The sequence below is a fragment of the Erpetoichthys calabaricus genome, chromosome 8, assembly GCF_900747795.2.
Source record: "Erpetoichthys calabaricus chromosome 8, fErpCal1.3, whole genome shotgun sequence".
Classification (NCBI taxonomy): Eukaryota; Metazoa; Chordata; class Cladistia; order Polypteriformes; family Polypteridae; genus Erpetoichthys; species Erpetoichthys calabaricus.
In genome coordinates, this window is record NC_041401.2 from 177,519,200 (window position 1) to 177,536,833 (window position 17,634).

Sequence of the window (17,634 nt, forward strand, 5' to 3'; positions counted from 1 at the left end):
AATTTTAATGATGAGATTTAAGGTTAATTTGTAGTATACAGTATATTATTTATTTTGAATTACAAAGAATTAATCACCATAATGTAATGCTTAGTGATTTACTGCCCCATTTAGACTTGCTTCAAGGTTTCATATTCATTATTTGTAACTTCTAGTAAATACTACTTGTGTACTACTTGTGTATAATATTAAATATAATTCTATTTAGAAGCCTTTATGTACATAAGTCTTAGTATATTCACAATTTTTGGACTGTCTGGTGAATTATTGGAATAGAATGTAGTTATGTATATCATTTATGTTATGTTTGTTTTATTGGGGTGAGGCTTAAAGTTTTTCTTTAAATGTACTTACTCCAGAAAGTACTAAATCCCCTTCTTTAAAGCATATTGGAAAAGCTAATTGGATAATGTCTAGGATATCCTTGAAGGTTGTTTATTTGTAATATGCTCTTTTCTGCTGCAGTTTTTGTCTAAACAATTGACAGTCTGATCTGCTTGATTCAGTAAGTTTACTGTTTATCTATAGATTACTTTTTACTAGTATCTTGTGGGACTGGTATGCAAAAGGCTGTAGTTGCTCCATTTGTCTTAAACAGATATAACAAACCTACAGATGAGACCTTTTATACTGTTTGTACAATTTCTTTTAAAAGCAGAATAGATCTCACTTTCCACTAAGAGGCTCACAGAGGAGCTATTAATGACGTCAAATGTAAGACCGTGGAAAGATGTCTGTCCAGATTAGCAGAGTAGAGTCTTCTTTGGTTTAAGTATTTGACTTGGAATGAGCTCTCAGGTGGAGTTCTAATCCTTACTCAGTTCATTACTGAACCAAACCACGCGTCTCCTTTATACTTGTCTTTGCCAAGTGACTCAAAATGACCTTATTCTTGCCTTGTCTCCACCCGACTTACATTAGACCTTCTCTGCAGTGTATCTAGTTCCCCCAGTGGTGTGCATCCATCCTGAAACTCATCCAATCCCTTTCTGTAAAGAGAAGAGTAGTGGCTTTCCTTGTAATAAAGCATCCTGAGAAAAGCAAGAAGGGACAAGTGAATTCACATTCAAGGTATCACCTAGCCTTTTCAACCAGATATTCAAAATTCATGCTTAACAGAATGCACAAAAAACTGTCTTCCCAGCAGTCCAACTTGTGGGTTGCTTTTCCTGTCTGTTATTATTCTGGAGAAAAGTGCAGGAATTTAATTTAGTAGATGCTTATGAATCATACAAAAGTTGTACCTTCATGAAAAAGCTCTCCAGAGCTATATAATTTGAAAAACAGTGGCTTATCAATGCATTGTGAATGGTGGAAAATGGTGAGCTTTAAAAATATATAGGCTCCTGCTTTGATTGGTTATATGACACTTCCCTGATTGGATTCTGCTCATTACATTTTCTTAGCTGCTTTGCTTCCTTTATACTCGGGAGTTATTCTCAATTAGAATTCCACCTCATCTTCTGTCCAAACAAAATAATCTGTTTTTGTTTTTTTTTTTTTTGTATTTACCATTGCTGTTCTCTGATTGTGAACATAACCTACAAATATTTGTCTAGCGTGGAGGACACTTCTCTCTCACCTTCCATCTATGCCCAGTGTAGGAGAATGGCTATGTCATTTGCATTTTCGGTCATTTTAGTGTGGCCAAAGATACTTTCGTAAACTATGTGAAAACGCTAGTGGACGGAGGTCGTTTTCATTTTAAAATGACTTTTAAAAATTATAATATAGAATGTTTTCTTATGAGCTGCAACATTTTTCCTATCAAATCTAAAAATGCATCTTGCAACTTGCCTTTTTTATTTTACTACTTTTGGCTATTGAAAAAAAAACAAACAAAAAAAACTGACAGGCTTGGAATAATAACAAGTCAATTTTTTAAATGCCAAAGTAAAATCTCAAGGGTACTACTTGTATTTAAAATATTGACCTGTTTCTTGGTCCTCTTCATGAGATAAACACCCCAGAATTGTTCACATTTGTTAAAAAATGCAGTTTTGCACCTTGGGATAAGTTGTGTGGTGTGTAAACGTTTTATAGTTAGTAGGGACAACAATACTGTGTGCCTGCTTTCAAACAAAATAAAAATCATGTTGGTATTCAAAGCGATTTAGTAGCTACTTAAAAAAAATAGAAGAAATTTCCAAGCTCCAGATGGAAGGTCTAATTCATATACCAAGAGTCATCAAGATCAGAAATGGTAATGCAAAGGGTATTTGTTGAATTAAATGAAATGGCTCATAATACCTCCGGCATGTTCTGGGGTCTACTCATGAGTCTTTTTCTAAATGGCTGTTCATGGAATACCTCCAAGAGAGAATGAAGTGCAAGCATCCTTAACTACATGCCTGAGCCATCTCTCTCTCTCCAGAGATGCAGTGGTTCAGTTTTAAATTCTGACACAGAGAGTTAGCCCAGCAACCTTGTGCAGTTGTCTATGTTGGCCACTTGTACTCATGATCTCCTTTCAGTCGCTAGCCAGGGCTTCAGTCCATAGGTCGGGATAGGGTTATGAAATGACAACTAAATCAAAGGGTTGAGGTTAGAGGTGTTTTTAGGACTGGTCAATAAATGGTACAGTGGCAGCAGTTTTGTGGATATTGTACATTATACATAATATAGATATTCCAATATGAAATATAGTATTAATTCAACTGAAAATTGTATATCCACCATAATTTTGTTGGCAGTGGTCTATACTGAAGGTAGCATGCCTAGAGAATGCATTCATTGATGATTCTCATTAGTATCAACTATATACAATCTGCTATATGGAATGTACAGAACTGTGGCATATTGCAAGGAAGCTAATTTTCCTTTTTTTTCCATTATTGCAGTGTTTGATGCTAGCAGCTGCTTCACTTGTAGTTTTGTTAGCAATTCATAAATTCACACAAGTGTGTTGTAGGTTCAAATTCAAGGTGAACTGCTGTTATTCATCTCTTAATGATGCATTATGTTTTGATTCTCAGTGACCAGAGAATAGTTTTGAAAAATGTACTTGCTAGGTAAATGCACCCATTATAGATTATTGGGCCAGTGATTATTTTTGATGTCTTTTTTTCTTGGAGACAGATGGTTAAAAAGTTGATATGCTTTTTTCTCCATACAGTTTGGAAGAGCAAGCACACATTGAGATAACCAGCACAACGTTGAGGAAAGGACAATTCAACAACTCTTAAAACTGCCAAAGTGTGACTTTTGTTATCTCTCCTATTAAATGAAGATGAACTTTTTCAGTGCTTTCTTCTTTTTACTTGTCAGCCTTTACCCATTACCTCAGATCTTAGCAAAGGAGTCAAATGGTCACATTTCCGTTGTGATTTTGGGAGCAACGGGCGATTTAGCTCGGAAATATTTATGGCAGGGATTTTTCCACCACTACATGGAACAAGTCACCAATGGGTACAGCTTTAGCTTTTACGGTGGAGCCCTTGCAGAAGCCGACCAGGGAAACCCAGCATTATTTGAAATCCTGAAGGGCCTGAGGTGCCCATCTGAAGTGGATCAGCAGAAATGTGCTTTGTTGAAGGAACAGTTTTTAAAACTTTCTCAGTATCGACAGCTGAGGACTGCAGAGCAGTATTCTGCCCTTCATGAAGAAATCAACACGCAACTTAAGCAGGAAGAACTGGTAGAGGCAGGCAGATTGTTTTATTTGTCAGTTCCGGCCTTTGCATATGTTGAAATTGCAGAAAGGATCAATAGCAGCTGCAGACCAACTACTGGGGGATGGCTGAGAGTTGTTCTTGAGAAGCCATTTGGCCATGATTATGACAGTGCTCAGAGTCTAGCCGTGGATTTGGAGAAGTATCTCAGACAAGATGAGATGTACAGGATAGACCACTATTTGGGAAAACAGGTATGTATGACCAGATGAGTATCACATTTCATATCCAGATGAGAGCTTTCACATTTCTGATGTTAGTCTGTGTTTTCTATATTATATACATGCACAGTGTCATGAAAATGTTTGTTTTTACGCCATGACCTCTCATGTAAATGTTTTCAAAGCACATGGATGACCTCTGCCTCTCTGTTGATTTAATTCTACACCACATAAATTAAAGCTTTTTTTCTATAAGGAAATTAAAACCTCAATTCCTTCAAAATCTGTCGGGGATAGTGAGGACTTCAGTTAATCATACCATTAATAAGGCTCTAATATACCTGTCTGAAACACTTACCCTGACAACAGTTATGAAAGCAGGTTTATAAAACTAATCTGCCATTGTAATGGATCCTGTCATCATGCTGCCCTTGGGTTATTTTGCTGTAATGTTATCTGTTCATTAGATCTTTTTTTAATGTTATTTGACATTATTACTCAACTGTTTTGTTGTTAGTTGACCCTGGTCATGCAGATTGTAGAGGCTCAAAATAAAGTAGGAAATTATAATAATAAAGTACAAAAATACTCCATGCAGGGTCTTGTACATCCTGTTTGATACGACTTAAACGAAAGGTGTTAAAGTTTTTTTAGATTTTCAGGCTGAGCAAAAATATGCTGAAAGTACCTTCTTCAGTTTTGTTTCTTCATGCAGTGGTGATGCTTAAGATTTTTTAACCTACAGGTGTTTCCCGTTTTATTTATTTATTTATTTTTAGAATGTCTATCTTGTCTTGTCAGTTCAAGATGCATTTTTATAGTAACAGCTTTATTCAGCAACTTAATTAGTGACCACTTCACCAAAATCAGGGGGTCAGAACCAGTAGTCTCTGGGATTTGTGTTATGTGGGTCAGATACTGTATTCTAATTCCTAATTCTAAGTTCACTGTATACTGAAAAGAGCAATAATTAAAAAGTGGAGATTTTCAATCTTCTGTTTTTCTTTACCTTTAAAAGGCTGTTGCACAGATATTACCATTTAGACATGATAACGCAAAATTACTGTATCCTCTGTGGAACCGACACCATGTGGAAAAAGTGGAAATCATCCTAAAAGAAACATTGGATGTCAAAGGTAAGTGACGAGTGGGCTAGATATATATATTTTTTTCTTCTAAATGGGACACCTTATTCGTACTATTTGACTTACTATCATAACATAGCCTAGCCTATTCATAACCTATCAATTCTAAACTTAATATACAGTATGTGAAATAATAAGGGTGAATCATCTTGTGGTGGACTTGCTTCTTTTCCAGGTTGACTCAGTCCTTGAACTAATTGTTATTTGGAAAGTGTTTTCTCACCTTTTAGACTATGTATTTAAAAAAACATGAGTAGAATAAATGCAGATTTATATAGAGGCTCCTCAATGATTAATCTCATGAAAACATTATCTTTAAGTAATTTTAATTTGTTTACTTTAACTCAAGGAAAAACTACATGCATGTTTGTGACTTTTACTTTCTGTGCATATTATATACAGTACCACTGGAACACACACACACGCACACACGTATAAATGGTTCTTAAAATTTTACTGAGAATTTAATCATAGGTTATATTTGCTTACCCAGTGGTTTTGTAGTAATAAAGATAGAAATGGCAACAAATGACATTCAATTCCACCCGGGGGGGGTAAACATTAACATTATACAAAGTTATTGTCTGTTTTTTACCTGCATTATTGTCAATCTTTAATATTGTTTTTTGTATCAGTATGCTGCTGCTGGAGTATGTGAATTAACCCTTGGGATTAATAAAGTATCTATCTATCTATATACTTCTTGCCACCATGTGGTAAACAAATCAGGTGCTACCAAGGTGAGGTAATGGAGTTTCAGTGTTGTGCTCTTTTGTTGGCTCTTGTACGGAGAGTTATGAAAGTATTCTTACCCCTCAGTGTTTGTCCTGTTTTGTTGTATTACAACCTGGAATTAAAATGGATTTTATTTGGGGTTGTTTTACCATTTGATTTATACAAAATGCCTACCACTTTGAAAGTTGAAATATTTTTATTGTGAAACAAACAATAATTTAGACAAAAAACAGAGCCCCCTCTTGTTGAAATTCCAGCTGCAAGTCTCTCGGGGAATGTCTCCATTAGCTTAGTGTATCTCGCCACTGGGAATGTCGCCCATTCCTCACGACAAAACTGTTACAACTCCTTCAAGTTATATGGGTTGCATTAGTGTACTGTACAGCAATCTTCAAGTCATGCCACAGATTCTCAATTGGATTCCAAAACATTTGAATGTTTTTCTTTAAACCACTCCAGTGGTGCTTTAGCAGTATGTTTAGGGTCATTTTCCTGCTGGAAAGCGAACCTTCATCCCAGTTTCATATCTCTAACAGACTGCAACAGCTTTTCCTCAAGAACTGACCTGTATTTAATGTCATCCATTTTTTTCTTCAATCCTGACCAGTTTTCCTGTCCCTGCCAGTGAAAAATATCCCCCACAGCATGATGCTGCCATTACCATGCTTCGCTGTAGGAATGGTGTTCACAAGGAGATAGGAAGTGTTGGTTTTTCACCACACATGGCATTTCCCGCGATGGCCAAAAGTTCAGTTTTAGTATCATCTGACAAAACAACCTTTTTCCACCTGTTTGGGAAGTCCTCCTCATGCTGTTAGGCAAACTCCAAACTTATTTGCTTATTTTTTTTTTTTGTTTAAGCAATGGCTCTTTTCTGCACACTCTTCCATAAAGCCTTGTTCTGTGGAGTGTATGGCTTAAAGTGGTTCTACGGACAGATGCTCCAGTCTCCGCTGTGGATCTTTGCAGATCTTTCTAATTATCCTTGATGTCTTTGTTGCATCTCTGATTAATGCCCTCTTTGCTTGGTCTGTGATTTTTTAAAATTTTTTTTTATTATATTCTTTCCATTTTGTTATAATAGATTTAATGGTGCTTTGTCGGATATATTCAAAGTTTGGGATATTTTTTAAAACTCAACTCTGATCTACACTTCCCCACAACTTTGTCTCTGACCTGTTTGAAATGCTACTTTGTCTTCATGTTGCTTGCTTAGTGTTGTTGTGGAGTCGAAGGGATCTTTAAGAGCAGGGGCCTCGTGCATAATGCCGTGCATAGAACTCGCACTATAACATGGTGTAAGCACAAAAGTGGGAATGTGCGTACGCACAGAAAAATCCAGATGCAGGAGTCTGTACGTACGCAAACTTCCACGTTCTTCTGCTACATAAATCCCGATCAGCGTGAAAAGTAACGCACATGCACACACCTGCTGTCCCACCCCAACTCCTCCCAGAATTACGCCTCTTTGAATATGTAAATCAATATAAATAGCCCTTAAGCTCAGCCTTCTGTGAAAAGACAATGGAAAAAGCATTTCAGCATATGAATTTCAGCGAGTACCAAGTGGAGGCAAGGAAAAATGTACTATTTGTTGGTTTAAACAGTGATAGAAACAACAAAAAGAAGTCGATCTAGTGACAGAGTGTGTTGGAGAAACTCGAAAGCTCAAGTTCACAAAGTTGCACAATGCCCAAAATAAAAAAAGAAGTTGTCAGATATCAAAGTCGCCGTGAAAAGCCGAGTCGTAGCCCACCGTCTGAGTTTCATATGAAAGCTTATTGGGGTACAGAGAAAAAAAAAATAGGCACACAGTGGGGGGGGGGAAAGCACGAAATGTCAACTTTAATCTCGAAATTTTTACTTTGATTATGTAGTTTATTTTGTCATTAAAGTAAAACATCACAAACTTCATCTTAAAATCGTTTAACTTAGTAGTTTCTCAATCCCATCGTAACTAAAGTAGCACGTTAAATGCTTGTTTTGTATTTGATCTTCTATGTGCTTTATGTGTGTGAATCACTACGTGCTTACTGGCTTTCTCTTCCTCCAACAGGACACAAAATCTATTACATTCGTAATATTACAGCTCTCTGAATAATTAAAATACTGCGATGTATACTTGATATAATTTTCACAATGATAGGATTTTAAAGCATGTTATTAAACATGGGAACACGGTGGCGATGAAATAATTTATTGTAGCAGTACTGTCTCTTTCAAACGTACTAACCCCCAATTCCTGTCCTTCCTTTTCTTTCTTCAAATACCCAATCACCACACAATCAGCTCTGTAATAGGCCTTAAGTCTATAACACCGATTCTTCAAAACTTTTAAGGAACACTGAAATATCTTTGTATTACATGTTTAATTATTCTATCCTTCACGCCAGTCCCAGTGAAGCATACAGTGCGAGGCAGGAACAATCCGTGAATGGAGCGCCAGATCTTTGCTACCGCAGCGACACTGTGTCCTTTAATTATTAACAATATAGATTATTTAAATGAAGTTAAAGTTTTATCTGTGTAATATAATAAACATATTTTGCTGCATTTCATCTTAAAAATGATATTGTCATCATATGTAAATATGCGCTTTATAAAGTGGCTCAGGTTGTGCAATATTTTAACTGTAGTGCAAGTTTACAGTGAGGTGATTGTACTAATAAGTACAAACATTTCTACAAAGAGCACTTGATGAACTGATTGAGTGCATTTAGAGCTCTTGGGATGAAACTGTTTCTGAACCGCGAGGTCCGTACAGGAAAGGTTTTGAAGCATTTGCCGTGTGAGAAGCAGTTCAAATAGGAAGCATGGCTTGATGCTGAATACCGATAATTTTCTTTCCGATCAGCTTCTCCGAGTGGTGCAGTGAGAGTAATATGGAAAAAGATGATCTGCTGTGGCAACCCCTAACTGGAGCAGCTGAAAGAAGTAAAAGAAGGTGCAGTGAGAGTAATAATGCTAAAGCAGTTATGGTATTTGGAATAGTTTGACCATTCCGTGGACCATTATATTGTTACAGGTTAATTGCAATCAGATGCATTAAACTAATAAACAATATGCAGTTAATTTCAGTGTATTTATAAAGCCTTGTCGGGGATGTGGATCTGAAAAAGAAAGGGTAACCACACAGGAACAATAAGTAGCACTGCTTTGACGCTGGGTGCCGCCAGTCTGCAAAACTGAGCAGAGAACTTGCGTACGCCAGGGTATGAGGTACTGTGGAAATGTGCATGGCTTTATGCCAAGTTTATGTTTTATACATCGCAATTTAAGCGTGGAAACATTTGTACGCAACATTTCTGTGCATACGCACCGTTTATACATGAGGCCCCAGGTCTGTTTATTATACAGACATCATGTGACAGATCATGTGACACTTTGATTACACACAGACCATAATCAACTAATTATGTGACTTCTGAAGTTAATTGGTTGGACCACACCTTATTTAGGTGTTTCGTAACAAATTTTGGGGATTCATAGCAAATTCATACATATTCACAACTTTCCAGTTTTTACTTGTTTTTTTTTTAATATGCTGTATATACTCAAGGTGTTTTACTTTAATTTCAACTTCAACAATTTGGACTATACTGTTAAGTCCATTACATAAAATTCAAATGAAAATCCATTTTAAGTCCAGGTTGTAATGTGACAAAACAGGGCAAACACTGAGTGGGACGAATCGTAATGCTGTAAATGATGAGGCATCCAGCATAGGTTTTGCAGAAAATTTTGTTATGTAAAATGTTCTCTCTTGGACTAAGTTTTCTTGTGCTATCAATATCCATCTCGTGTATTTAAAGTAATTATATTAACCCAGTGTGGACATCAGGTGTACAAATTTGGAAACTGTAGAATAATATTTATGGCTAAGACTTAATAATAAGAATATCTGTCTAGCTACTGAAACCATTGAACCAAACTGCATATTAAAAGTAATAATATATTGGTCTTCCGTTTACTAATAATGATACAAGTAGTATGTCATTCCATTATGGAGGAATATCTTGGCTACATTTAAATAAATAAATACGCAAATAAATGTATTGTGAAATGTGACCATGAATGAATAAAGATAAAATTATATGTGACCATAAATAATTAAATGTGTCATGAAATGTTTTTTGTTGCTTATTTCTTTATGTATCTTTTTTTTTTTTTTTTTATACCCTTTCAGTGACACCGTGTAAAACACGGGTGTCAAACTCAAGGCTTGGAGAGCCGCAGTGGCTACAGGTTTTTCTTCTAACCATTTTCCTAATTGGTGACCAGTTTTCACAGCTAATGAATTTCTTTTCCCTTCATTTTCATGGCCCAGTTTTTAAGGATTCAGTCCTCTGAATGGATTCTTTTCTTCATTAAATGACAGCCAAACAGAAATAAGACGTGAAATGAGCCAGCTAAATTGGGTCCTCAGACGCCAACCAATTTCATTCCAACCAATTTCTTAATGAGAAGCCGATTCTTGCTGTTCATTAAAACTGTTATTTAATTCCATGGATTGTTGCTGCTCTCATTCTTCCATAGTAGACGTTTCCAAAACTATTGATTTTTCTGTTTTTTTTTTTTGTTTTTTTTTTTCTTTCAAAAAACACAGTCAAAATGTTTTGGTGAACTGAGAGATCAATCTTACGGAGATCTTCACTTTTCTTTATTTTCAGATATTGTGTGATGGACACAGGTGAGCTGGTCATGTGGTGACTTTTTTTAGGTATCATTATTGTTTGGCTGCTAATTAAGGAAAAAGAAAATACTAAGGTGCCTGAGTCAAGTTAATTAAAACTAAGGCAAAAGAAGTTAATTAGCAGCAAAAAACTGGTCACTAATTAAGAAGAAATCCTGCAACCCTCCAGGACCGGAGTTTGACATTCCTGGTGTAAAACATAAAATACAGAATCAAAATCAGCTGAATTTTTTTTTTTTTACTTCCACCCAACTCGTCAAAGTTGAGGGGTGGATTCTATAGCAAGTACTGTTTTTTGAATTGTGAATTGTCTTGAGTGTGGATGTAAATCTTTGGTTATAAAGTGCTACATTCATAGCCACATACTGTACTTCCTATACAGACTCCTGGTGATGAACTCAGGTAGTTTTGAATTAAAGTACCTGTTTCAGGCAGTAATTATGGACAACTTTTTCTTGCACTTGTGTCTGCCACAAATGTGCACATTCATAACTTTGAGAATGCCCTTTGGTTCTCTTAGAAATCCTGTGGCTCATAGGCATGTGCAAAGTTGTGACTGTAAACACTCCCTCTACCGACAATTCACCAGTTTAAACACAATACTCACTAGGGTTTGCCCTCTCATCGTTGATAAATGAAGATGACAGTTTCCATTTCAAACAATATATCATGTTGCATGCAGTGCCACTGAAATAGATTATGAAGTAATTAAATACATAAATAAGCAACAAAAAACATATTGGAAAGATCACTGGAAATTTTTTAACAATAACAAACCACTCCACCCAGCAAACTTTGCCAGTCCTATCAACCTAATTCCTCCAAAATAATATCAAGTTGAACTTTGAATGTCCCTAGTTGTCCTACTGTCTACCACACTACTTGGTAACTTGCATATTTCATTACACATTTAAATATTTAAGATCACATATTTTATATTTACATATATTTGCATAGTAATCTCTTTTACCCAAAGTGACTTACAAAAGCAGCCAATATAGTCGAGTAGATAAGTAAACATCAGTCTGGTGAACTATTCAGGAATAAATGTCCCATTTTACTATTTATTTATTGCATATTTAGTTTTTTATCCAAATATTACTCCCTACTCCTCAAGTCAAGGTGTGCTTGTGGGGTCCTTTTTTCTTCCTTTTTTTGAACATTTTCCTTCATAGGCCACTGGGTGTCAGCAAATCATTATTAACACTAAATGTTTCAAAGAAATCTGCAAACCTTGAATTCCATGTAGAGAAAATACTGCATGTTTGGTAAATGAAGCGATGAATGGCTATTTTTTTTGTGTAAGTGTAATATTTTCTGCTATTTCTTCTTGTTTGGCTTTACTTCACTTCTGTTTTTGTTGCAAGCATTTGTATGTCGACTGAAAGCTTGTCAGTCTAATAATCATTGGCTTCTCTAATATATATTTTTGTAAATTTTTATTTTTTCAGTAAATCTGTTTTTTGTAGTATTGGATAATGTGTTAATGTGGAGTTCCAAAAACACACAATGTTAAAAGTATTTTCAGGGATTATGCAGAAGAGGGGCTGGAGACTTCCTTCTAGTGGTTAAAGCCAGGCTTGCTGGTATAGTGCACAGAAAGAAATGCTCTTTACGAGAAGGAGTCAGCTGGATTTAGGAGCAGAACTATATGAGGTATAAGAGGAATATTCAAAGACAGAATCTTGGAAAGAGAGTTGGAAATAAAAGACCAGAGGAAAACTAACAGAGATGAATGGTCCCAGAACATGGTAATGAAGATGCCAGAGGAATTTAAAGAGCAAATGTTACATAGAACCTTTTTCTTCCTCCTTCTACTATAGTCTCTTTTGTTGTTCCCCGGGGCCCATTTTGGCCCCAACACTCTTTGCCCTATACATGCTTCTGCTAGAATCGGTCACATCGTAGTAGATAGATCAATAGATACTTTATTAATCCCAAGGGGAAATTCACATACTCCAGCAGCAGCATACTGATACAAAAAAACAATATTAAATTAAAGAGTAATAAAAATGCAGAGTATTGCACTTCATTGCTATGCTGATGACACACAGTTAGATCTTCTCCTGAAGCCGACTGATTAGGGTTCAATAACTGATGACACACAGTTAGATCTGCTCCTGAAGCCGACTGATTAGGGTTCAATAACTGATCACACACAGTTAGATCTGCTCCTGAAGCCGACTGATTAGGATTCAATAACCAATCTGCTTGACTGCCTAAAAGGATGTTAAGTGCTGGGTGGCTAATAACTTACTTTAGTTAAGTAAGAATAAGGCAGGTTCTGCTTTTTGGCCCTCCTGTTTCCATCATTTAAATCCTGTGTAAAGATGCATCTTGTTTTCTTTGGCTTTTGGAGACATTGAATAATGTTTTTGCTTTGCTATGGCCTGGAAGTTGTCATGTTCTTTTAAACTCTATGGTTTGGAGACTTCCGTTTTATTTTTGTTTTACTTTGTACAGCACTTTGGTGCAGCTGTTTTAAATGTGCATTTTAAATTAGTTTGATTTGATAAAGGGTTGGGAGAAAATGCTTTTCTAGAATAATTTATAGGTGGTGGATAAATTTAAGGGCGGCATGGTGGCGCAGTGGGTAGCGCTGCTGCCTCGCAGTTGGGAGACCTGGGGACCTGGGTTCGCTTCCTGGGTCCTCCCTGCGTGGAGTCTGCATGTTCTCCCCGTGTCTGTGTGGGTTTCCTCTGGGCGCTCCGGTTTCCTCCCACAGTCCAAAGACATGCAGGATAGGTGGATTGGCGATTCTAAATTGGCCCTAGTGTGTGCTTGGTGTGTGGGTGTGTTTGTGTGTGTCCTGCGGTGGGTTGGCACCCTGCCCGGGATTGGTTCCTGCCTTGTGCCCTGTGTTGGCTGGGATTGGCTCCAGCAGACCCCTGTGACCCTGTGTTTGGATTCAGCGGATTGGAAACTGGAAGGATGGATGGATGGATAAAATTAAACTAAGTGTGGTGGATTGTAAAACTGAATTATTTTAATTACCAAAATGTCCAAAAAAAAAAACACTAATAAAAAAGAAGAAATGCACTACTGACTTTAGGTTTTGCTGAACTCTAAACTTGTACACTCGGGTGCACTGTCATAGAAAAGCTCTGTATTGTGATCTTCCAATCAGTGTTGTTCATTTCCAACATGTGATATCATCCAGTGTTTGAGTTCTCCAGCACAGATCAACTGTGTGTGTTTTTTTTTTTGTTTGTTTGTTTTTCCCCTTGCTGGACCCCATAAGCAAGAAGGTTATACATTCTGATAAGCCTTTCTGTGCAACACTATTACACACAGCTAATGTTGGATAAATGTAGCTCATTGTTGTTCAGGACAGGTCACAGACCTGCATATTACTTTTTTTTTTTCTCTCCCTTGGTGACCCATTCCTGAAACACTCATGACACGCGAGTTTGAACACTTGGCAGAAATGGTACTTTTAAAACACCCATTCTAGTGCATGTGTCACCCAATACCATGTGATATGCCAAGCCATTATAACTTTAGTCTTACCCATTCTGTCTTTTGGTAGTATTTGCCTGAATACTGTAAAAAGTATTATTTTGGGCCTAATAAGGCTGCTACTTCTGTATACTATTATGTCTTTTTTGGAGTTACACATATTTATCGATTTTATTGAACTGAGAATGTTCATAGCTGTTGACAGAGACAACCCTAGAGTAATTGCCAGCAGATGGCACCTTTGGCAAACTATGCAATCAATAGACCTCCTACCAGAAAAGCCTGGAGGGCATCACAGCAGGACATTTCTGAACATTCAGCACCTACCTTGGTGATCTATTGAGAGGAATTTCTTACAATTTATGATATTACAGAAGAAGGAAGAGTAAAAGAAATGAAACATGTTTAGAGTGTATCATTTTTTTACATATCTTTTTTGGGAATTGTGTCCTTATTGGATGAATCCATGCATATTGACAGTATTTGGGCTGTTATACTTTCATTGAGTGGCTTTTGTGTGAAGTTACGTAATGAGAAGGATGGGACTGAGTGGCCAGCCTAACCCTGTTTTTATAATATTTATTTATTTATTTTGATTGATTGATTGATTGATCGATTGTTTCACTTTCTCTAAATGAGAGGTGAACCATGTTCTCATTAGTGTTTTTTTAGCACCACTTGACGGTTGTGATTCTGTGGTGTTTAGCCTATGCTGCTAAAAGTATCAGATTATTTTCTTGTCTCTACATTACTGTTCATGTGTTATATTTCGTTTCAGTTTAGCATTATGTTTGTTACAAGTTAATGTTTTACTAAACCTTTTCTGTATAGCACTTTCCTTGAAAAGAGCATCAAATTTCCCTCCTAATTAATCACCAAAAACTTGTTCTCTTAAACTTCTCACATCTGGTAGACTGTTTACTGCTTTGTTTTTTTTTTTCCTTCAATCTACTTAAGGCAGATGTATGTAGAATTAAGTTCATCTTCCAATTAAGTTATTTAGGCATTCAAGACTATAAGTGTAAAGCCCAGTTCGGCCCAAGATTTCATGCCGCAAGTATCTGTATTTCAGTCATCATCATGAATGTTATTCATTCCTACCCAAACTGCTCATTTATGACTGTCATTTTCATAAAATGCATACTTTAGGAACACATTGTAATAATATGGAAGGACATTTACTCTGTGAAAAGGAAGCGAAAAACACATCAGCATTACTACCTTATGAATCTAGCATCATGTGTATGTGTATGTGTGTGTATGTGTATAAAATATGTTGTAGCTGCAAAAATATAAGGTGTCATCAGGCACGGGTAAGACGCGTGTCAAAAGAATTCACAGAGTCCAAGAGTTTGTTTTAAAGGTTTTTAGTGAAAGTTAAAAGCGAATAATCCAAACAAGAATAAAAGAAAAAATAGTTACACATGTAGAATAAAAGGTAAAAAAAAAAAAGGAAAAAATGAATCTTCTATAAACTTAGCTTTTCTTGAAAGACTTTAGTATTTTTATACTTAAAGGTTCTTAATTTCTTCTTCTGTACTTAAAGGCTCGTAAGCCGGTTGGCACATAGGCAAGTGCCCAGGCACGATAACGTGCGGTCACGGTTAAAAACCGTATGCCTCTACACCTTATACAAGGCAAGGCTGACACTAACTAACTGAAGAATAATGTTTACTCCAAGCTATTAGAAATGGCAAGAACATACCAAAACGATTCTATTCACGGGGGTTATAGGAACCTTCCATAGTTTATGCATTGTCCTCTAATAAACATTCATGAATCTTATAGAACAAGGAAAATGGCTCTAATATATATATGGTTGAAATAGTTTACTGTCAAATAAATGCAAAGAGTACACGACACATGTTTCGCCCTCATTCTGGGCTCATCAGGTGTACACATTCCACTGCACTCCCACTCGGGAATCGAACCTCGGACGTCAGCGTCAGAGGCGATGCCCCTAACGTTGCGCCACAGCGTGTGGTTCGTTTATTTGACAGCATGTAGATCGGGGTAATTACATTCACGGCATTCGTAGTCTGTGTCACAATCTGATTGTATGGGTGGTTACCTACCAGGTAACGCTTGTGGTTGGCCAGCAATCTGCTAACATCCGCCACGGTGCCCTCAGTTTGTGAGGAGCAGATCATAGAATGGTTGAAATAGTTTACTGTCAAATAAATGCAAAGAGTACACGACACGTGTTTCGCCCTCATTTTCTATATATATATATATATATATATATATATATATATATATATATATATATATATATATATTATATATATATATATATATATATATTTATATTTATATTAAAAAGAGCATCCGACCCCTGATGGACACCATCTGTAACATCATCTAGTTCTGAAAGAAGAGACCCCCTTTGCTTTCTGTGTTTGATTCAGTTTTGTGCCCACCTATTCTCCGCACCTTGAATTCCAGCTTCTTTTAGTAAGATCGCCTACTTTCATGGTGGACCTTATAAAAAGGCTTCTGAAAATCCATCCATCTATTCTATAATCCCACTTTATCCTGAGCAGGGTCATGGGGAAGCTGGAGCCTATGAATAATATCATGTGCATCTCTTATTGTATGCTTTTGTTGCTTCTTCATGGAATTGGAGTATTTTTATGAAACTTGTCTGAAACAAAGCTGGCTATTTACTAACCAACCCGTTTTTAACATGTGCTGCTTGATCTATTCCTTAATAATTCCTTCCATTAATTTATTTGTGATGCACGTTAGGAGTACTTACCTGTAGTTACTTGGATCATTCTTTGGATACTTTAAGACTTCCACACTTTAGAAATTATCCCAGTGTGTAGAGATTTTCAAAAACATATCCATCAAGGGTTTATATATGTATTCACGAATTTCCTTAAGAACTCTATTTTAAATGTAATCCTTGTTGCAGTGATTTTTTTTTAGATATAGCCTACTTAGCATTAAATTTATTCACAAAAAAACTTGTAAAAAGTGTTACATTTTTTGGCTTTAAAAATGACTTATAGTGGGGCAAAAAAGTATTTAGTCGGCCACCAATTGTGCAAGTTCTCCCACTTAAAAAATTGAGAGAGGCCTGTAATTTTCATCATAGGTATACCTCAACTATGAGAGACAAAATGAGAAAGAAAATCCAGAAAATTACATTGTCTGCTTTTTAAAGATTTTATTTGCAAATTATGGTGGAAAATAAGTATTTGGTCACCTACAAACAAGCAAGATTTCTGGCTCTCACAGACCTGTAACTTCTTCTGTAAGAGGCTCCTCTGTCCTCCACTCGTTACCTGTATTAATGGCACCTATTTGAACTCCTTATCAATATAAAAGACACCTGTCCACAACCTCAAACAGTCACACTCCGAACTCCACTATGGCCAAGACCAAAGAGCTGTTAAAGGACACCAGAAACAAAATTGTAGACCTGCACCAGGCTGGGAAGACTGAATCTGCAATAGGTAAGCAGCTTGGTGTGAAGAAATCAACTGTGGGAGCAATTATTAGAAAATGGAAGACATACAAGACCACTGATAATCTCCCTCGATCTGGGGCTCCACGCAAGATCTCACCCCGTGGGGTCAAAATGATCACAAGAACGGTGAGCAAAAATCCCAGAACCAGACGGGGGGACCTAGTGAATGACCTGCAGAGAGCTGGGACCAAAGTAACAAAGGCTACCATCAGTAACACACTACGCCGCCAGGGACTCAAATCCTGCAGTGCCAGACGTGTCCCCCTGCTTAAGCCAGTACATGTGCAGGCCCATC

At 36.7% G+C, this 17,634-nt stretch overlaps 1 protein-coding gene across 3 annotated transcripts in view; it reads left to right on the forward strand.

The window, feature by feature from the left end:
- The window catches only part of h6pd (hexose-6-phosphate dehydrogenase (glucose 1-dehydrogenase)), a 35,151-nt gene that overhangs the window by 5,003 nt on the left and 12,514 nt on the right, over positions 1–17,634 (forward strand). For all 3 annotated transcript variants that reach the window (XM_028807893.2, XM_051930218.1, XM_028807894.2), the window contains 2 exons: positions 3,116–3,865; positions 4,851–4,968. In XM_028807893.2, coding sequence (XP_028663726.1) covers positions 3,224–3,865; positions 4,851–4,968 — 760 coding nt within the window. In that variant the 5' untranslated portion in view covers positions 3,116–3,223. The remainder of the gene's footprint in view (positions 1–3,115; positions 3,866–4,850; positions 4,969–17,634) is intronic.